Raw genomic sequence first — 22500 nt, forward strand, 5'->3', positions numbered from 1 at the left:
CACCTTTCCTCCCTCCTCCATAATCTATCACCCTCAGATGATGTTAGATGGTGGAGCTGTAGTCTCCTGTAATCCTATAGGGGAACATTCTGCTCCAGGGATGAACATGAAATAAGATCTGATCTGAGGCGGAAACCAAACAGACATTAGACCTGTTGGCCTGTTGTTAGACTGACTGACAGTCTGGTAGACTCTGACAGACTCATCTGACAGACTCATCTGACAGACTCATCTGTAAGACTGTTAGACTCTGTTAGACTCTGTTAGACTCTGTTAGACTCTGTTAGACTCATGTATTAGACTCTGTTAGACTGTTATCTGAGTCATCTGTTGGACCCTGTTAGAATCGTCTGTTAAGATTCATATCTACTTTTGTTTGGACCGAGTTCTGAGCGACTCGGCTCAGCCAATCAGCCGTCACTCTGCGTTCCAGAACCTTCTGGAACAGTCTGCCCGCCTTGTGAATTAGGCTGGCTTCGAGAAGTGCTGTACCCAATCATTTAGTCCACTCTAAACCACACCTCCCCGCCCCCCAAAGACGACCACTCTACCCCACTAGACCACCGCTAACGGACCCCCGCTGCAGCACTCAGAGACTCATTAAAAACATGCTTTTAAAAATTCTCGTTTCTAAAAATATATCAATGGAAAAAGGGTCCCGATCTTTAGGGAAATGAATTTGCGTCGGGGCCGGATCCATTGTGTGGAGTCGGAATCACAGCGTTCCCACAGCGTTCTGTCTGCCGGTCCATGGTCCCACCCCGTTTCGGCTTTTGTGAAATATTCCATTTATTCATCAGAACTGAATTCAGTGTGTGGATCTCTTGATCTCTGCTGTAATTATGTCTGCGAGGAGAATTCAAAGTCAGGACCTCAACACAGACTGCTTGATGTTCAAACAGAGATTGGTCTTTAAACAAAAAGGTTATTTGTAGAGAGAAACAACAGATGACGAGCCAACCTCACACAGGTCGCACAACTACAACCAATTAAAGAACTGACGGGAGACTGAAGCTAAACAAACGTCCTGACGACAAGGATCAGCAAGGCCTTCAACAGGCCGAACAGAAACCGAATAAAAGGTCTGTCTCTGCGTGCGTTCAACTGATATCTTATCTGACACAACCAGACACGATTTAAACGACGACACCCTCAGCATCAGGACCAGCGGGGACTTATCTTAGACGTGTCACCTGGGGGAGAAGCCCACTCTCAGCAGCCCAGCTCGCTCCAAGGGAGCAGCTCCTCAAGGAAGCCGATCCTCTTGCCTGTAGCACACATCCTCATCTTCACCGGCCTCCATCCCATAATATCCACAGCACAACCTGCAGGCCCCCTGGAGCGATGTGGCCCAGGCCGGCTCTTTTCAGACCTGCGTCTGAATTCATAGCAAGTGGCTCTGGATGAAAACGTCTGCTAAACGCCTGAACGTTAAAACACACCGTCTGTATGAGGCTGGCAACTGAAGTCGACGCAAAAACTGATGCAGGCCCCAGCAGCAGGATTCTGTTCACACACACATCCATCCTGCCTCTCTGGTGGTGGAGGAGGAGGAGGAGGAGGAGGAGGAGGAGGAGGAGGGAGGATGCAATCAGAGCTCATTGAGGCTGAGCGGCTCGTTAAGAACGGGAGGCTCCTCCCCCTCGCCTCGCAGGGTTCAGGAGACATCAGAGCGCCGGCGAACCCGCTGGTTCAGCTGGGATCCGAACACTACCAGATTAAATCAAACGTGTTTTGGGTTGAGGGTTATAGGACGAGAAGGGGGGGGGGGGGGTTTGTACCGTCATTGTGTAACTGTTATGAGCGATGTTGTATATGAACTTGGCCACACACACCACAGCGTTATGCTATAGGTGTCTGGGCAGCCTGACCCTCAGTCGAACGCGGACATTAAATATAACGAATATAAAGCTTGGACGGAGCTCGACTCTCCACACACACCGTAGCGTTACACTATAAGTTAGAAGTTAAGTTAAGTTATGCTATAGGTTTAGACATAGAGGCTCAGCGTTCTGTCGGACACCGCAGTCCACCGCTGGCCGCACAGGTCACCATGTTGAGGATCATGTAACTAAATAAATACGCTTTGGGGTTCAAGGCAGAACGCACGCGTCCCTCAGTGATCCACAGTGTGTGTATAAAGTTCTGAATCCCATTCTGTGCGTGAAGTGTGGAACGAGAACACGGCCGTAAGAGTCGGGGATTCGTCTCCTGGTTGATTGGTTTGTGTTCACGGAGTCGGTGGGAGGTCTTCATCGGTCACTAGTTAAACGGTGGGAGGTCTTCATCGGTCACTAGTTAAACGAGGTCTTCATCGGTCACTAGTTAAACGAGGTCTTCATCGGTCACTAGTTAAACGAGGTCTTCGTCGGTCACTAGTTAAACGAGGTCTTAATCGGTCACTAGTTAAACGGTGGGAGGTCTTCATCGGTCACTAGTTAAACGAGGTCTTCATCAGTCACTAGTTAAACGGGTAGAGCGACACGGCTCCACTGCATCGATGCAGCGCCGCTGAGCTCCTCCTCACAGCGCGCTGCCACGCGTCGACCGGGGGCCACCGCCGGCTTTATTGACGAGCACTTCCACAGAGGTCACGCTGTGTGTCCTGCACAGCCAATCAAATGTCAGCGAGGGCGGGGCTTGCGCAGGAGGTCCACCAAGCTCCAGACGCTGGTGGCCGGGAGCGGGGGGCTTTATTTAGCATCACGGCGGATAAGGACACGTGGTTTGTGTCTGCGCTGACCAGCCGCCAGGTGCTAACGTTGTTTAGCACGCGGAGGGTGCTAGCACTGTTTAGCGTTGTTTAGCGTTGTTTAGCACGCAGAGTAGTGGTGGCTCGTTCACGAACGAATCAGTTCAAACGAACGACTCTTTAACATGAACGAACCGACCTGATTCCCCGTCTCAGTTCATCTCGTTCGCCTTCGTTCCTCAGCTAAAAGGAACTTAGTTAATGTTGTGTTGATTGATGACCGTTTGCACCGTTGCACGATCGTGATTCGTTTGAACGAGAACGAGGGAGGAGCCGAGTCTGACCGACTCAGTGACTGAGAATCATGATTCACCGCTACCGGAAATGCGAGCGAACGAACGAACTGTTCGAACGACTCTTCTTGGCGAACTGACCGACGCAAACTGATTCATTCAAAGGAATCATGAAATCCACCGCTAACGCAGAGGGTGCTAGCGTTGTTTAGCGTTGTTTAGCGTATCTCACTCCCGTAACAACAATGGTACCATCATCATCATCACCATCACACCCCGAGGTGTGTAACGGAAGAGGGGGGGCGGGGGGGAGACGGAGACGTGTGACACACTGTTTCCATGGCAACCAACGTGGCACTAAGAACTCTTTTGTTTTTCCCCGTGTGTGAACACGTGCACACACGCACACACACACACACACACACACTTTGTGTAAAACACACAAACACACAAAAATTCAACCACACCTGAGATACCTTTCATACCAGGACCTTAAATAGATGCTGTGGGTTCATGCTCAATATTACAACAACAACAACAACAACAACACTCGCACACACTAGAGGACTGGAGGAACACAGACAGACAGACAGACAGACGGACGAACAGAAAGACAAAAAGGCAGACAGACAGACGGGCAAACAGGCAGACGGACTGACAGACAGGCAGACCGACAGACCAACAGTTGGTCTGCCTGTTTGTCTGAGACAGAGAGGCGGTGGGGAGGAAAAATGACATCAACACCCCCCCCCCCCCCCCCCACCTCCTGCGGCCTCCTTCTCCTCCTCCTCGATGCTGCTCTTGATGCTGTCAAACTCCTCGTCGATGTTCTGGTTGCCCCGGATCTGGCTGAGGACCCGCCGGGCCTTCTGGGTAAGGCCGTGCTGCAGCAGCCAGCGCGGCGACTCGGGCAGGAAGAGGAAGCCCACAAACTGGACCAGAGCGGGCACCGCGGAGAGACCCAGCATGTACCTGGAGGAGGGAGGGGGGGAGGGAGGGGGGGGGAGAGAGGAGAGGAGAGGGGGGAAGACAGGGTGGAGGTAGAGGGGGTGGAGGTGAGTGAGTGAGGAGGGAGGAGGGAGGAGAGATGGAGGGAGAGAGGGGAACGGGCGGAGAGAGGGGCCCAGGGAGCAGAGGGTGGCGGGAGAGGGAGGAAGAGTTAAAAGATTGAGCAATGGAGGAGTAGAGTGACGGAGTAAGGGACGTCTCTGTGCTGCTGCTATAAAACATCTTGAGCCAGAAGAATGGCGCCTTATCTGGTAGCCAATCAGAGCCTGCCAGAGGAGGCCCAGAGAATAGCTAGGCCATGACATGTACGATACATTTGTGATGATGAACTTCATACACAAGAATAGTTGCTGTTCTCCGCCCATAAAGGTTGGAAAACATTGATCTGGAACCGGCGCCGCTCTGTGTAAAATCGATCAGCAGTCAGAGGAGAAGAAATGATCCACGTTAAGAAATAAAACACACTGCTGTCTCACATGGGAGTGTACAGACTGACAGACAGACAGCCAGAGAGAGACAGGCAGAGAGGCAGACAGAGCGACAGGCAGAGACAGAGAGACAGAGAGATGGGCAAGGCAGACAGAGCGACAGGCAGAGAGAGAAATCTGATAAGAAATGTTAAGGAGTCTTCCATGAAAGAGGAGCGGGAGGGAGGAGAGGGGAGAGATGTTTAAAACATGTTTCTGCAAATGTTAGCTGGAGATTTCATGCATGTGATGACATTTAGAAGAAAGACAGAGGAAGAGAGAGGACTTCCACATTCCAGGAATCAGCAGACAACACAGGCTGACCGACACACACACACACGCACACACACTGTGTGTGGTTGTCTAATACAGTATATATATATACACACACACATACACTTGTAAATATAGGTGAGTATCGGTAGATGCGTATGTGTGCATGTGCACATATGTGTGTGTGTGTTGTCTGTTATTGTGTGTGTGTGTGTGTGTGTGTGTGTGTGTGTGTGTGTGTGTGTGTGTGTGTGTGTGTGTGTGTATGTTCACGAACGTGTGTGTGTGTGTGTGTGTGTGTGTGTGTGTGTGTGAGTGTGTGCTTGTGCGTGTGCGCGTGTCTGTGTGTGTGTGTGTTTGTCTGTTGGCGTGCGCGTGTGCGTGTGTGTGTGTGTGTTTGTCTGTTGGCGTGCGTGTGTCTGTGTGTGTGTGTTTGTCTGTTGGCGTGCGTGTGTCTGTGTGTGTGTGTGTGTTTGTCTGTTGGCGTGCGTGTGTCTGTGTGTGTGTGTGTGTGTTTGTCTGTTGGCGTGCGCGTGTGCGTGTGTGTGTGTGTGTTTGTCTGTTGGCGTGCGTGTGTCTGTGTATGTGTGTGTGTGTTTGTCTGTTGGCGTGCGTGTGTGCGTGCGTGTCTCACCTCCAGCCGTCGTGCGGCAGGTAGCTGAAGGCGGCGTCGAAGAGGCTGGCGGTCAGCTGACCCGCGCTGATGAAGAGCGTGTTGACCGTGACCAGCTGACCTCTCAGGTGGGGGGGGGACGCCTCCGCGATGTACACCGGCACCGTCATCGACGCTATCCCTGCCGTCACACAACGTGTAACACAACAGTAACACAACATGTTACACCACACCTCAGTGAGACAATGCAACACACTAGGCCTGGGCCATACGGCTGAAAGACATATCACGATATAACTTGATCATATTGATCGATATCGATCAATATGCTATTGATCATTTTAAAGACCTAAAAGACTAGGAGTTACCATGCTGGATGTAAACCCTTCTGTTTAACACTTAATGTGACCTTCCACTGTTCTTCATTGATAAACCCCCACACACCACACGTCCCACGCTGTAGCGCGGGTTTCCCCGTCACACAACTAACCAGAGTTATTATTTTGAGAGTGAATTGCACCACAATACGACACATTTTTCAGAGATGTAATTCTGTTGGTCCCTGTGTTAATTGCACCATCACCCTTGAGGGCTGCTTCACACTCGTTATCTGCACTTCAGTGATGTACGCGTGCAGAACTCAATCACACACCATCAAGGGGAATATTGCTCAACGCTGCGCCTCACACACAATAAACAGCACAACTCATCATCTACACAACACACAGGATAACACAACTCATTGTAACACAACACACAGTATAACAGGTAGGACTTAGAGGTAGGTAGACAGTGACTACAGAGACTGGTCATTAAGTAGCAGGTAGGGTTTAGACAGTAAATACAGAGACTGGTCACTAAGAAGATGGTAGGGGTTAGACAGTGATTACAAAGCCAGGTCATAAAGGAGTATGTAGGGGTTAGACAGTGAATACAGAGCGTTTATTAAGGAGCAGGTCCTAGCCACTAGACTCTAGCCGATAGACTGTATTCATGTAGTAGAGAAGGAAGACAGAGAGCGGAGTGTGACCTGACAGACAGAGACGATAGCGATACAGCATCACTGTAAACAGTGTTGACTGGCCGTATCGACGCTGTGTGTATTGTTAACTGAGCACATAAACACAGAAGTACAGATTTTATACAAGCGTGTATAATCCCACGTTACCGAATGCCAAAGCATACACACGTGTGTCTGTGTGTTTGTATATGCATGGCTTTGTTTGTGTGCGTGTGTATATGCATGTGTGTTTATATAAGCTGTGTGTGTGTGTGTGCCTGTGCATGCATGTGTGTGCATCATATATGTGTGTTTGTGTGTTTGTATATGCTGTGTGCGTACGTGTGTGCATGTGCATGCGTGTGTGTGTGTGCATGCGTGTGTGTGTGTGTGTGCATATGTGTGTGTGCATGCGTGTGTGTGCATGCATGTGTGTGTGTGTGCATGTGTGCGTATGTGTGTGCATGTGTGCGTTATCCCAAGACTCTCTCCACGCCGCTCCGTGAGACAGAGGACGGTTCCAGCTGCTTCCTGATCTGGGCTCTATTAATAGTCTCCTCCACCCCTTCCCCCCAGCCCCAACCCCCCACCCCCCCCACCCCCCCCAACACCACGTGGCTACCTGTTGCTATGGTTATGGCTCACCGGGAAAGCGGGGTGGACGCCTCTAAAGCGTGCCCGGGCACGGTGGCAGCGCGGTGGGGAGACGGGTCGATGAGGCAGGCCCGCGGTCGCACCGCCCCCCCCTGTAGCCTAGCTCGTTGCTACGTCCAGCCACATGTGGAGACGGGCCGGACGGACCCCCGCCCGCCATGATGTGGGAATGTGTGCATGAATGGGTGAACGGGTGTATGAATGGGTGAATGTGTGTATGAATGTATGTATGAATGGGTGAATGTGTGTATGAATGGGTGTATGTGTGTATGAAGGTATGTATGAATGGGTGAATGTGTGTATGAATGGATGAACGTGTGTATGAATGGGTGAACGTGTGTATGTATGGGTCAAAGAGTGTATGACTGGGTGAATGTGTGGGTGAATGGGTGTATGACTGGGTGAATGTGTGGGTGAATGGGTGTATGACTGGGTGAATGTATATTGTACAGCGCTTTACGGGGCCACTGGTGAGAAAGGCGCGCTATGAATGGAGGATCAACCGGTCCAGAGGCCCCGTGGCCCCAGGGCTCCCTGTTAGACCACACCCCTAACGCCCGGCCCTCATCAGGACACCCCAACCCAGGGTGGACCCCTGGAGCAGGACCTAGCAGGCCCGGCTGGGGGGGGCCCGGCCCGGCTGGGGGGGTACCAGGCCCGGCTGGGGGGGGACCAGGCCCGGCTGGGGGGGGGGGGGGGGGGGTACCAGGCCCGGCTGGGGGGGTACCAGGCCCGGCTGGGGGGGTACCAGGGCCCCCATGGGCAGACAGGATCACAGCAGGCAAATGTTAAAGGTGACATTATTATAGCGCTAGGTGTGACTAGTGATCAGCCATTACAAGACGTTTTGAAAGTCTGCCTCTTCTGACATCACAAGTGGGCGTGTCCACCTAGATGTACGCTGGATAGATCAGTCCACCAGCCCACCCAGTGGACTGTAGCAGACGTTGCTCATCTATCCGTCATACATCTAGGAGGACACGCCCACTTGTGATGTCAGATGAGGCAGATTTTCAAAACGGCTTGTAACGGCAAATCACACACACACCTGGTGGTATGATATGGGACCTTTAAGTAAAATGAATTAAAGATATTCAAAAGCTGCAGGCGCAGGTCCTTTTAGACATCACTAATAGGTGTAAAAAGAGTGTTGCGATCTAGTCTATCTTAGCGAGACTGGGCAGGAGAAGGATGAATCCGATGTGAAGGAATCCTCGCACTACCGCTAATTAGCAGTGAGAGCGCGGCTCTTGCCGGTGTTTAGTCTCAGCACGTTGGGCAGATCCCGGCGTTAAGACATCTCTCCAAGATCGGAGAGAGAGGGAGGAGCGAGGGGGAGAGGGAGAGAGCAGAAGAGATGAGTGGAGAAGGTTCTGCTGCTGATTTCACAGATGCGCGTTTCCATTATGGGCGTGATGACTGATTGAGGAGAGCAGGGTTTGTGGGAGCTTTCCACTGATTGGCTGGGCTCTAAAGGGATTGACAGGTCGCTTGTATCTGACCTCAGATTAGTTAGTTCTGGAGGAACACTATATTTATGTGACCCCTATCAGCCGACGTCCATCGCGGGCCGATCAAACGCACGTACACTGATAGGCGGTCGATTTAAGACCTTCCATCCCAAAACCTCAATCTGCGAGGTTAATGTGCTGAGCAGAACTTCACCCACCAACACCACCACCACAAGCCCCCACCACCACCACCCCCACCAGCCACCACCACCAGCCTCCACCACCACCACCACCCCCACCACCAGCCTCCACCACCACCACCACCCCCACCAGCCTCCACCACCACCACCACCACCAGCCTCCACCACCACCACCACCACCCCCACCACCAGCCTCCACCACCACCACCACCCCCACCAGCCTTCACCACCCTCCACCCCCACCAGCCTCCACCACCACCACCACCCCCACCAGCCTCCACCACCACCACAAGCCCCCACCACCACCAGCCTCCACCCCCACCAGCCCCCACCACCACAAGCCTTCACCACCACCAGCCTCCACCACCACCACGTTCGAAGCATATCCAATCGCGACCAGAGACATTTTTGCCTGTGGCTTTGGAAATCCAAAATGAACCGAGAAGTTCGTGATGAATACGCATTCATGAACGGTCGGGCGATGTCAAGCTTAAGCTCAGCGTGTCAAAGCAAAGGTCGGCTCTTTGGCTAATTGGAGCGGGGGCCTGCTGCCATGTAAATACAGCTAGGCTAAGTGGAGCTGGAAACAAGCCGTCCTCGTTAGCATCAATGCACACTAATTGGGAGCGGAACGCTGTTTTGGTCCCAATTATCAGTCAGAATCTTATTCGCTCTGTTCCTCTCGAAGGTCAGCCCGGAAGGAGAACTATTAACCGAGAGAAGAGGAGTTGAACATCATTAATGGTTCCCGAACTCCCACAGCAAAAAATAATTGCTGTTATTCTTACAGGAGGAAGAGAAATATCACTAGTGTATAACCAAGCCCTGGGACACCATCCAGACTACCATTTTGCGTTTCACAATGAATTTCAGTTCCGCCTTCCCCTTTTTTACACTGCTGTACGATCTATTTCTAATAAACAAGTTTTGATTGTACTACTAGGACCTGAAGGACTGACCTTGAAGAAACATGTAGAGAGAGAGAGAGAGAGAGAGAGAGAGAGAGAGAGAGAGAGAAAAAAATTGAAGAGTCATAAGAGGGGATTGTAAATTAAAGTAGATAAGGGGGTGGTCCACCACGCAAGGAAGTGGATAAATGTCAGCCTCCAACATTAAACAAATTTAAGTTTTGCGTCACAAGGACCACAGATTTAGAGATTTTCTCTGTATTCTTTAATATTTTATTTCCAATGACGTAGCGAAGATAAAATATCGATATTCGATTGGAATTATTGTCATATTATAATTATGATTATGTTGTCTAGAAACTTTGCCTGCGTGTCAGCGTCTCCAGAACGGCCAGACGTTAGGATAGGCTGAACGTTAAAGGAGGACAAAATGTAATACATCAAATAAAAAAAGATTGAATTCCTAACCATCGTTTCAGAAAGGCGTGGTGCTGTGAGTTTAACACGTGAAGTTAAGTTGGCTCAACGCAACACCGAACAGTGCGACCTGTTGATCAACCACCTGTCCTTACCGAGCCCGACTCCCACGATGAGTCTCCCCGCCAGGAGCACCTCCTTGGTCGGCGCGGCGCTCAGCACCACGCCTCCGAGGGTGGAGGAGAAGCTGGCCAGCAGGATGCAGACCCGGCGGCCGAGCAGCCCGTTCAGCACGCCGCCCAGCAGGGCAGCCAGGGCGGCCGCCGCAACGGTGCCGGACACCAGCAGCTCCTGCCACCCGGCAGAGAGGCCCATGTGCCGCTTGAGGAGCAGCATGGCCCCGGGGATCACCCCGGCGTCGTAGCCGAACAGGAAGCCGCCGAGCGCCGAGAACACGGCCAGCACGTACACGAACCCGGGCGTGACGTCCTGCTGGAACTGCTTCCGCGCCGCCCGCTCCAAGTCCCCGGTGGTAGCGGCGGCGGAGGCGGAGTTGGTGGAGTTGGAGGACTGGGCGGCGGAGGTGGAGGACTGGGCGGTGGAGGTGGAGGACTGGGCGGTGGAGGACTGGGCGGTGGAGGACTGGGAGGCGGAGGACTGGGCGGCCGTGCTGCTGCTGACCGCCGAGGCGGGCTGGGTGTTGATGCCGGTGGCGGCGGACGGGGCTCGGATCAGGCTCCGCTCCCCGCCGTCCGGGACCCTCCGCCGCCGGTCGCCCATCAGGCCGCCCAGACTGCGGAGGCTGTAGGCGCCTCCCGCCCGGCGCGACATGGGGAGGGGGACCGCGGAGTCACCCGGTCCTGGAAGTCGCCTTTTTCAAAAATAAAGCACACACACACACGCGCGTACACACACAGACAAACACAAAACTATTTCCCAAAGAGTTGGTGTCTGGCGATGACAACACTCCCAGCGCCACTCCCTCTGCGAACCGATTCACTTTTTTTTTGGTATTTATTTTTCCTCCTCCAGACTCAGAGACGGAGTAGTGAAAACAAGTAGTAGTTGGTCAGCGTTCATAGAAACCGTGGACCACAGTCCCGCTGTGGAGATGAGCTGATGGAGGATGAGCAGAAGATGAGAGAAGATGAGAGGAGGCTGAGGACGAGGTGCGAGGGGGAGGGGCGTAGTGGCGCGTCACCGTGACGTCAGGCTGGAGAATGACGGCTCCTGTGGAGTCTACAGGTTCAGGATCAGGAACAGGTCATGTTTAGGATGTCGATCTATTGCGTCAATAATCCTCCTGCATAACTCTTCACTAATTACAGATGCGAGAGTATGTTGGATTGTTATTATGAATGACATTATAAAATGACATTAATGACGCATGACATTTAAGTCACGATTAACCACATAAATTGAGATCCTTAATGCGAATAAAGTGCAGGCCAACTAATGGTCTTAATATGCACTGAATGTTTCTGCAATCAAAGACATCATAACTACGACTCAATCATCCCTCTATGAAATATGAACATGAATCAAACGGAGAAGGTAAAGAGAAACGGGGCATACGATGATTAGGAAGTCGTAGCCCAGTAACCAGCTCCTCCTCGGCTAGGCCTGGGGCCTCGTTTATAAAACTCTGCGTAAAACCCTAACCCTAAAACATTGCGTATGCCCAAATCTCAGAATCTGCGTACGCACAAAAATATTCAGATCTATAAAACTGTGCGGCGCAAACCTCTACGCACTCTTCTCGATATTAATACAAGTAATATATCTCTGTCGGTGCAATAGGGATGTTCATAGAAACAAGTGCCAAGCACTAATAATTGCTATAGGTTAACCCATTCCCCGTATACAACTAATATAGCTAGGATAAGATGCTACATGATGCTAAGTGTGCAGATGTGGCGCTGGTTCGATTCCTGAGCCGGTACGGTCAACTGGCTGGGAGGACAACTGATAAGTCACTTAAGTCCTCTGAAATAATACACCTGTTCATCATCACGGGTCAAGGGTTTGACTGTTTTGTCCACAAGCAGAAATAAATATACTTTTATATTTGGACTTATAGTTGAACTACAATACAAGGTTCTTGTGTTTCCATACAGTGGATGTTATCAGTGTATAGAGTAGACCAGTCCTAAAAGAGGTGGACATAAGCATATTTCTTCAATCAATGCGACCGACGATGATGAATGGGTTTGTGGTGCAAGTCTGCCCTCTAGCGGCCATTCAGAAACCATGGTGTGTGTGTGTGTGTGTGTGTGTGTGTGTGTGTGTGTGTGTGTGTGTGTGTGTGTGTGTACACACACACATGCGTGTTTTCATGCTTATTCAACTCATGTTACCTCATTTATATTTGGTTTCCCGTTTGTGAAGCATTTTGTTACCGATCATTTTGATCCTCGGTATCGATCCGATATTGGCCCATTAGGCTGGGGCAGGGACGTCACTAGGATTTAGAGGCTGGGGGGGCTTAGCCCCTAGCAGTGTCCGAAATATGCGTTTTTCGGAAATACGCGCGCCAACGTTTTTTCGTCACATCTTTAAAGTGGTTCTTCAATTCATCATTTATTACAGTAGAGAGTATAGCAGAGCATCTATACCAGGAGGAAGGGGGAGATGCAAACACACGCGCGAGTGCACGCACACGCACACGCACACACACACACACACACACACACACACACACACACACACACACACACAACACCCTCGTGCACACGCCGGCGAAAGAGGAGACGAAAAAGGCTATATCATAGAAAGCTACGATATATATACGATATAGCCTTTTCTTTCCTTAAGTAGACTTCAGGCAATTTCACAATATAACCTACTTACAATTTCACTCTGTGATCTGCAAATCCTCTTTTGTCTCCTCTTATTTCTTAACTCTGCCGAGTGCCAAGTTGCCAACCCGACCCTTGAGAAAATGTAATGTTAAATGACCCCTCACCCCTAGCCCCTCCCGCCAGTGCTCTTGGAAACAATTTTAATCCAAATTAAATACCACTTCTAATAGTATTAGTATTTATTTCAACTCATAGTCTGGCTTATGATGTTAAGTGCAGGCATGTTACGATTTCCTTAACAAAAAAACAACAAAAAACAATAGTTTTGTAGGGGGGGCTTTTGAACATCTTGGGGGGGCTTAGCCCCCCCAAAATAGGCCTAACGACGTCCCTGGGCTGGGGTGAAAGAAATATGATCCGATCCGCGACTATGACAACAGTAGTCGTCAATTAGGCGCATGCCATGAGAGCTACCTGTTGAACAGCAATGTCAGCAGTGTGGCTGTATTTCAACCTTAAAGGTGACATATTATGATGTTTTTCCAACAAGTATACATAGTATATGTATATATAAAGTATATTTTGAAGCCATTTTCTGGAAATAGCTTTTAGGAAAAAAAAATCGCTATTCCCCTCTGTTTCAGTCCCTTCAGAATGTGCTGTTTCTGGTGTCTGCAGCTTTAAATGCAAATGAGCTGCTGCCCATTGCATACAAATGAGCTTATCTCGATTAACTAGATGTGAAAGAATAAGGTCAATAACACTTCCTGTTACTACAAGTGATGACAGCTAAAGGAATCTTTATGGTTCCACGTTCACGCAACGCAATGACCACGCAGACGCTTTGATGCAGTCGTGAACCTCGATGGTTCTGCGTCGGGTTTTAGTGAGCGGACCAATCACAGCCCTTGCGGCTGCGTCGCCTCGACGGAAGGTTACAATTTTCGGGAGGCGCACGTCCGGCCCTGGCCGTGGACGCAAAGGAGGGTCTGCGAGGACGTGAGGGGTCCGTAACCCCCTTGCGTTGCGTGAACGTGGGACCATAAACAGCCCTTGATGATCAGCTGTAACAGCTCAGCTGTTTTATATATTATCTGAAATGTATTCAAACATTAACCATTTAGCTATTTGTTTAACCCTTCATTTAGTTTCCAACCATTTTACATTTTTTAAATGTGTGCATGTTTACATTGTTTACTCCATTTCAACTTTTGAACTCAGTTCAAATCTTTTCACTTGATTTAAGCCATTCAACTTTTCTTTAGTGAGATGTTTTAAGGTGGCTTATTGGCAATCATGAGCCAAGTGCTTCCTGAACTCCCCCGAGGTGAGAGGGGGGAGAGGGGAGAGGGGATGAACCGAGAGAGGGGAGAGGAGAGAGGGGATAGGGGATGAACCGAGAGAGGGAGAGAGGGGGGAGAGGGGATAGGGGATGAACCAAGAGAGGGGAGAGGAGAGAGGGGGAGAGGGAATAGGTGATGAGCCGAGAGAGGGAGGCACAGAGAGAGGGGGAGAAGGGGAGAGAGGAGAGACAAGAGAGAGACAGATTTTTGATCTGAAGAGGAACAGAGAAAGAGTGTGAAAGTGATCAAGATAAGAGCGAGAGAGAGATAGCGAGAGAGAGAGAAGGGAGACAATGACCAACCGGAAGGGAGAGAGGGTGAAGAGAGGGAGAGAGAGAGAGTTCGAGGGGGTGTGAGGGGGACACACACAAACACAAACACACACATACACACACATATGCACACACATACACACAACCACACACAGATAGAGCTGGAGACAAAGAGAGAGTTCTGCTCAGACCGGGCCAGACCCAGGCCATTGTTGCGGTCTATGAATGGAACAGGAAGACTTTGAGGCCGTGCGGACCGGCCGGCCGGGGGGGGGGGGGGACGGGCGGGGGGGGACGGGGGGGGGGGGCTCAGAGTCCTGGGAGAACCAGCGGGGGGAAGCCCTGGTGTTTGTTGTTCCGTCAGGGAGGGATGGACGGAACCTGCTTCTGATGTTCAGACCGCGAGGAGGAGGAGGAGGAGGAGGAGAGGGTGTACAGTCAGGAGTGGAGTGAGTGAGTAAGTGAGTGATTGGCTGAGTGAGTGAGTGAGTGAGTGATTGGCTGAGTGAGTGAGTGAGTGAGTGAGTGATTGGCTGAGTGAGTGAGTGAGTGAGTGTGAGAGAGAGAGAGAGAGAGAGAGAGAGAGAGAGAGAGAGACACTATGGACTAGAGAGAGAGAAAAGGGGGTGTTATTGTGTTGACTGATCATCACAGAAACTCTTGGGGGGGGCTGAGGGGGGGGGGGAGAGATAACAGCCTGAACAAAGTCCTAACCTGATTCTCCTGCACACACACACACACACACACACACACACACACACACCAGCACACACACCAAGACACACACCAGCACACACACACACCGGCACAAACACCAAGGAACACTCACCATCCTCTCACAGCGCGAGAAGGTAAGAAATCTCTCCTCGTCATCGTTCGCTTTACTCCTAAAACTAAAAAATACTCTCCAGTATTCTGCATGACAAATGATGCATTTCAGTACTCTTTTTTGTCGTATCTAATACTATGTACTTCTAATCATTTCTACTTTAAATGCTGGATACTTTTTAACTTCTGATTTACTCTCCTCCTAATACTGTTCTTAAGTTTTGCAATTATTCATTTGGTTTTAGCGTTGCATACATTCTATTTACTTTTCACATCTGTAGGTATAGTATGACGCAGTGTCTGTTGTACACACATGTGTTGTGTTGTGTTGTGTTGTGTTCTGTTATATGCCTGATCTTATTTTGACCGTATCTTCATATAAATCTGTTGGCTAAAATATCAATCAAATCTCGGTAAACAAAAGCAGCATGGAACTGGAAAACATGCTAATTACGAAACAAAATGTACTTATTACAAAACAAAATGTACTGCTAGTCGAAGAAAAAGATATAGAACGAATAGACATGACTCTCTGTGATGTTGTTGGTAGAGTTACATAGAGTCGATTTACATACTCTGTGATGTTGGTAGAGTTACATAGAGGAGAGTTATATGTTGGTAGAGTGACATTGGATAGCTATATAAGTTACATACTCTGTGAGTTATATAGAGGAGAGTTACATAAGTTCCATACTCTATGATTTTGACATATAGTGAGGGAAAAAGTTACATATGTTTTGAAATGTCAAGTAAAACAATACAATCTCCTACAAATACCTCAATAAGTACCTCAATAATGTACTGAAAAACAATACTTACAGTACATTTGTATCAAGTATTGAGTAAAAATGAGAGTAAAAAACTCTGATTTATTAATTTCTTTAAAATTTTCACTGTGTTCTTTACTTTATATACTGACTTTATTGCTAATTAATGGAGTGGACGCCTTCATCCACAGTGAGCTGCAGTGATTTGCATGTGGTTCAGAACAGGTGTGGGTCAAACAGGGAGACCGCAGACACAATGGGATCAAACCCGCAACCTTTCGAACCCGCTCACCCCTTTGCAGGTCCTGCTCCGCCACACCTCCCGTTTCCTGTCTCCTGGGGGCCACTTCCTGTCAGGGCTACGGAGCATCATGAGTGTGGACACCAAGCCACGGCGGGAGGCCTGCTGCTCCAAGCTCAAGGTCAGTACGCCCCCCCAGACCCGCCCTCCAGACCCTCTCAGGCCCTCATGTAGACCAGTGTACCTGGTCTCAGGCTGAGGACCCGGTCTCTGGCTCAGGACCCGGTCTCTGGCTCAGGACCGGCGCTGGTAGCTGGTTTGCGTGGGTGGGTCGGGGGGGGGGGGTTGCTGGCTCAGTAAGAGCTGTAGATATGTAATGGCAGTCTGCTCACTGTTTCCTGACGGCGTTCCTTTGTGTGGGATTATCTTTACAACGTTTTACATCTGAATCGATGGTTAATGATTACTGCTTGTACCTAAGATAGGGAGCTCCACGTTTAGCCTCTTTGAGAAGATCAGTAGTAGTAGATCAGTAGTAGTAGATCCTCTCCAACAGTTTGGAGAGGATGAAGGACGTCTAAGGGAAGGAAAGGAGTTCTGTTCTGAAGCCTGTCTGCTGAGTGGTCTATAGAGAGAGAGTCTCAAAGGACATAAGATAATGTTTAACATTAGGGGCTGATAACATCTTTCTCCCATGAACATCTGAAAGGCACGCGCTAACTGGTTTATGGTGTGGGGGTGACTAGGTCCGTTGGTAAGCATGGCGTTAGCAGGGAATCCCTGATGACTTCTCCATCTACTGAATGGAGAATCAGACCCTGGATCAGACCTGGATCAGACCTGGATCAGACCTGAATCAGACCCTGGATCAGACCTGAATCAGACCTGGATCAGACCTGAATCAGACCTGGATCAGACCTGAATCAGACCCTGGATCAGACCTGAATCAGACCTGAATCAGACCCTGGATCAGACCCTGAATTGGACCTGAATCAGACCCTGGATTATTTATTTATTAATTTATAAAATAAATAAATGCTTTGCATTTGCTAATGTGGTGTACATGTTACACCACAGAAATGTAAAGGTGAATGATTAAGCAGAAACTCATTGCTCTGAGCTCTCTGGTAAATGATGCGTCAGACCAGACAAAGTTAAGATAAAAACAAAGAAGAGATAAGACGAGCTATCTAGACAACCTCCATGTCCCCACATGTCCCTCTTAATGGGCATACAGTCGGCCAGTGGATCTGGTTTAGCGGCTGGGACACACAAGTTTAAACAAACTGTTACAGGGGAAGTGAACTCTACAGGTTTGAACAAATAGAGTCTTGTTGCCACGACTTCAAAGTAAAAGCATGCTGCAGAAATCAAAGACTTCCCTTCAGAGTGAAGCCCCTTCATACCTTAAGGGAAGTTATCATCTCTAGTAAAAGTTGTGGGGCCAGATTAAACTGGATCAAACCTTCTATTGTGATCAGCATCAATGTATTTCTTTCTGTTTCGGTGTGAGTGTGTTTGTCTGTTTGTATGTACTGTATGTATTAATGTCCGTATGTGTTTGTGCATCTGTATATGTGCTTGTGTAGGTATACGTGTGTGTGCATGTGTGTGTTTGTCTGTATGTGTGAGTTTGTCGATGTGTCAATGTGTATGGACTTGGTAAGGTATGTGTGCATGTGTGTTTGTATGTATGTATTCATGTCTGCATGTGTATGTTTGTGCATGTGTGTCAATGTGTATGTGCTTGTGTATGCATACGTGCATATGTGTGTGCATGTGTGTGGATTTGTGTAGGCTACGAATGGGTCCACATGGAAATGTACATGACTATGTGTGAATGTTTATTAATGTGCGTGTGTGTTTACCTGTGTGTTTGTGTGTGTGTGTTTACCTGTGTGTTAATGTTTATTGATGCATGTGTGTGTGTGTCTCTGTGTTTGTGTTTATTAATGCATGTGTGTGTTTTTATTAATGCATGTGTGTGGGTATGTGTGTTTACCTACGTGTGTGTGTGTATCTATGTGTACATGTTTATTAGTGTATGTGTGTGTGTGTGTGTGTGTGTGTGGTTATTGATGCATGTGTGTGTGTCTCTGTGTTTGTGTTTATTAATGCATGTGTATGTGTGTGTGTGTGTTTACCTATGTGTGCATGTTTATTAATGCATTTGTGTGTATGTGTACCTGTGTGTGTGTGTGTGTGCGTGCACCTGTTAGCAGCTGTTCCTGGCGGCGCTGTCCTTCGTGTATTAATGTATGTGTGTGTGTGTGTGTACCTGTGTGTACCTGTGTGTGTGTGTGTGTGTGTGTGTGTGTGTGTGTGTGTGTGTGTACCTGTGTGTACCTGTGTGTGTGTGTGTGCTGTTCCTGGCCGCTCTGTCCTTCGTGTACTAATGTGTGTGTGTGTGTGTGTGTGTGTGTGTGTGTGTGTACCTGTGTGTGTGTGTGTGTGTGTGTGTGTGTGAGCAGCTGTTCCTGGCTGCTCTCTCCTTCGTGTACTTCGCCAAGGCGTTCGGCGGCGGCTACATGAAGAGCTCCGTCACGCAGATCGAGAGACGCTTCGACATCCCCAGCTCCCTCATCGGGGTCATCGACGGCAGCTTCGAGATCGGTGAGCTCACTCCTTCATCGCTCACTCCTTCATCGCTCACTCCTTCATCGCTCACTCCTTCATCGCTCACCCACATGCATCCGGTCCCTCATTCACCAGGTCGTACAGGACCATCATTCATCGACTCACTCATCAGTTCACTTAGTCATTCACACAGTCATACATCAGGTCACCAGGTCAGACAGGCCCATCATTCACCCACTCCCTCATTCATCAGGTCACTCACTCATTCATCAGGTCACCAGGTCATCCAGGCCCGTCATTCACCCACTCACCCGTTCATCCCTGCCACAGGTAACCTGCTGGTGATAGCCTTTGTGAGCTACTTTGGGGCTAAGCTCCACCGACCGCGTATCATCGGGGTGGGCTGCATCGTGATGGCCCTGGGCTCCTTCATCACCGCCATGCCACACTTCTTCCAGGGACAGTGAGTCACACACACAACCACAGACACACACGCATGCACGCTAACACACACAACCACAGACACACACACACACACACACACACAACCACAGACACACACACACACGCTAACACACACAACCACAGACACACACACACGCTAACACACACAACCACACACACACACACACACACACGCTAACACACACAACCACAGACACACACACACGCACGCTAACACGCACGCAAGCACACACGCTAACACGCACAACCACAGACACACACACGCGCTAACACACACAACCACAGACACACACACACACACGCTAACACACACAACCACAGACACACACACGCGCTAACACACACAACCACAGACACACACGCACGCACGCTAACATGCACGCAAGCATGCACGCAAGCACGCTCAACCACAGACACAGACACTCACACTCAGACACACACACACACACACACACACACACACACACACACACACACACACACAGAATACCATTCCATTACTGTCTCTAACCTCTTGGATTTACATGTTAGCAGTAAGAGGTAATCATTCCCATTACCACACATTGATCATTATCGTTGATAGTCTGATTGAGCGTGTGAAAGGTCCTCTATTGGTACAGGCTATCTTTGATCTGAATCTTAGTGTTTGTCTGTCAGAGGCAGACAGACGTCTAGCCGTCCTCTAGCACCGCTCTGTGTGTTCTGCAGCTACCAGTACGAGACCAGCATGTCTCCCAGTCTGGACAACAGCACCCAGAGCATCCTGCCCTGCCTGACCAATCACAGCGCAGTGGTGGACACCGACACTCACTCTGAGGAGTCCAGAGCAGGTAACCTGACCCTGGTTCAGCTGGTGACCAGGTGATCTAATGTTGGAGTCACCTGGTGTTTAACTCACCTGGTGTTTAACTCACCTGGTGACCAACTCACCTGGTGACCCCCCCCCCCTCACCTGGTGACCAACTCACCTGATGACCCCCCCCCCCACCTGGTGACCAACTCACCTGATGACCCCCCCCCCCCCTCCTCACCTGGTGACCAACTCACCTGATGACCCCCCCCCCCCTCCTCACCTGGTGACCAACTCACCTGATGACCCCCCCCCCCCCCTCCTCACCTGGTGACCAACTCACCTGGTGACCCCCCCTCCTCACCTGGTGACCAACTCACCTGATGACCGCCCCCCCCCCCCCCTCACCTGATGACCCCCCCTCACCTGGTGACCCCCCCCTCACCTGGTGACCAACTCACCCGGTGACCCCCCCCCCTCACCTGGTGACCCCCCCCTCACCCGGTGACCCCCCCCCTCACCTGGTGACCCCCCCCTCACCTGGTGACCCCCCCCTCACCTGGTGACCATACACCACTCATTAAATCAGACTCTTGGATTAGTTTTTAGAGCACCTGGTCTGAGTTAAAGCTGCGTGGTCGTGGTTCCTTCATGTGTCCTCTCCGTGTTCCCCAGAGTGTGAGCGGGAGGCGGGCTCGTCCATGTGGGTGTACGTGTTCCTGGGCAACATGCTGCGCGGCATTGGGGAGACGCCCATCACCCCGCTGGGCGTGTCCTACCTGGACGACTTCTCCCGGGAGGAGAACACCGCCTTCTACATCGGTACGAACGACTGGAGGCTCACTGGCTCAGAGCTCACCTGGACTCTGAGTAGCCTCCCCCCCCCCCCTTCCCCCCCACACCCCTCTTACACACTTACTGTACGTTGTACGTCCTGGCACTCACACACTAGCTGTCTCTGTTGTGTACAGAGAACGGGTTAACCTAGTGATGGTTAGTGCTCGGCTCTTGGTTCTATGAACATCCTGACTGCACTGACAGCGATATATTGTTGTTTCTCTTTCTTCTGACAAATGTACTTATTGTAAGTCACTTAAGATAAAACCTCAATGCCCTACGAGTGTAAATAAAGGTTTGAAATGAAAAAAAAAAGTCTGCTAAATGCCCTTGATGTAAATGTAGATCATTAAGATGTGCTCTCTCTCTCTCTCTCTCTCTCTCTCTCTCTCTCTCTCTCTCTCTCTCTCTCTCTCTCTCTCTCTCTCTCTCTCTCTCTCTCTCTCTCTCTCTCTCTCCTCCCAGCATGCATCCAGACGGTGGGCATCCTGGGGCCCATGATGGGCTTCATGTTGGGCTCCTTCTGCGCTAAGGTCTACGTGGACATCGGCTCCGTGGACCTCGGTGAGCTGCCCGTCTGTTGCCTGTATTAGAGAGTCAAGGGTCGGACAGTTGGACGAGTTAGGAACAGCCTGGATTGACTTGGCGTTGAACACTTTCGTCTGTCCTTGAGCAAGACGTTAATCTGGTGTTAACCTGTTGTAAACCTGGTTTAACCTGGTGTTAACCTGGTGTTAACACGGTTTAACCTGTTGTAAACCTGGTTTAACCTGTTGTAAACCTGGTTTAACCTGGTGTTAACCTGGTGTTAACCTGGTTTAACCTGGTGTTAACCTGGTTTAACCTGTTGTAAACATGGTTTAACCTGGTTTAACCTGGTGTTAACCTGGTTTAACCTGGTGTTAACCTGGTTTAACCTGTTGTAAACCTGGTGTTAACCTGGTGTTATCCTGGTGTTATCCTGGTGTTAACCTGGTTTAACCTGGTGTTAACCTGCTCCACCTGTTAAGGTGGAGCTGTTAAGAGTGTCAACAGGGTTTGTTATGAAGGTTAATGTCTTCATGGCCGTGACGTCTCTGGACCTTTTCTTGGGTCCCCGTTGTTCATTTAGGAGTTTGAGGATTCTGGGTTGTTTAAGTTCACCTCTGACCTCTGACCCTTTCTTTTCTTCGACAAAGCAACTCAATATTTGAAACACAATATTTCAAAGTTCATAGTAATTTAGCAGAGTTTTAAACTAAAGTGTGAGTAAATTCAGTTATCAATAAGGAGCAGGGAGGTTATGAAATTTCTCTCATGGATGTTGACAGGTTAGGCTGCGGACGTTGCGGGATTCAAACCCAGTACCTTTTCTGGCAGGGAGTAGAGCACCCTGAGCACTATCACGTCCCCAGCACTAGTTTCAAAAGCAGCCAGCTGGGAGCAGGTTCCTAACTCAGGCCGGTTCCTCTCCCCCAGACAGCGTGACCATCAACGACCAGGACTCCCGCTGGGTGGGCGCCTGGTGGCTGGGCTTCCTGGTCACGGGCGTGGTCATCCTGATGTCAGCCATCCCCTTCTTCTTCCTGCCCAAGTCCATGGCCAAGCAGGGCCAGGAGGAGGA

The 22500-nt window shown here is 50.0% G+C and overlaps 2 protein-coding genes across 2 annotated transcripts in view; one reads left to right on the plus strand and one right to left on the minus strand.

The window, feature by feature from the left end:
- slc2a13a (solute carrier family 2 member 13a) overlaps positions 1-10807 on the minus strand; it is a gene marked incomplete at both ends in the record, with an annotated part of 33268 nt that extends 22461 nt beyond the window's left edge. The window contains 4 exons of the mRNA XM_084483309.1: positions 3749-3957; positions 5368-5527; positions 10132-10513; positions 10556-10807. Of these exons, the coding sequence (XP_084339435.1) occupies positions 3749-3957; positions 5368-5527; positions 10132-10513; positions 10556-10807 (1003 nt within the window). The remainder of the gene's footprint in view (positions 1-3748; positions 3958-5367; positions 5528-10131; positions 10514-10555) is intronic.
- Positions 10808-15101: 4294 nt separating this feature from the next.
- slco1d1 (solute carrier organic anion transporter family, member 1D1) overlaps positions 15102-22500 on the plus strand; it is a 24392-nt gene continuing 16993 nt past the window's right edge. The window contains 8 exon segments of the mRNA XM_084483310.1: positions 15102-15243; positions 16290-16409; positions 18700-18841; positions 19136-19268; positions 19979-20100; positions 20736-20882; positions 21363-21461; positions 22356-22500. The exon segment at positions 22356-22500 is cut by the window's right edge and continues 131 nt beyond it. Coding sequence (XP_084339436.1) covers positions 16359-16409; positions 18700-18841; positions 19136-19268; positions 19979-20100; positions 20736-20882; positions 21363-21461; positions 22356-22500 — 839 coding nt within the window. The 5' untranslated portion in view covers positions 15102-15243; positions 16290-16358.

This window comes from Micromesistius poutassou (assembly GCF_964030765.1).
Source record: "Micromesistius poutassou genome assembly, chromosome: 18".
Classification (NCBI taxonomy): domain Eukaryota; kingdom Metazoa; phylum Chordata; class Actinopteri; order Gadiformes; family Gadidae; genus Micromesistius; species Micromesistius poutassou.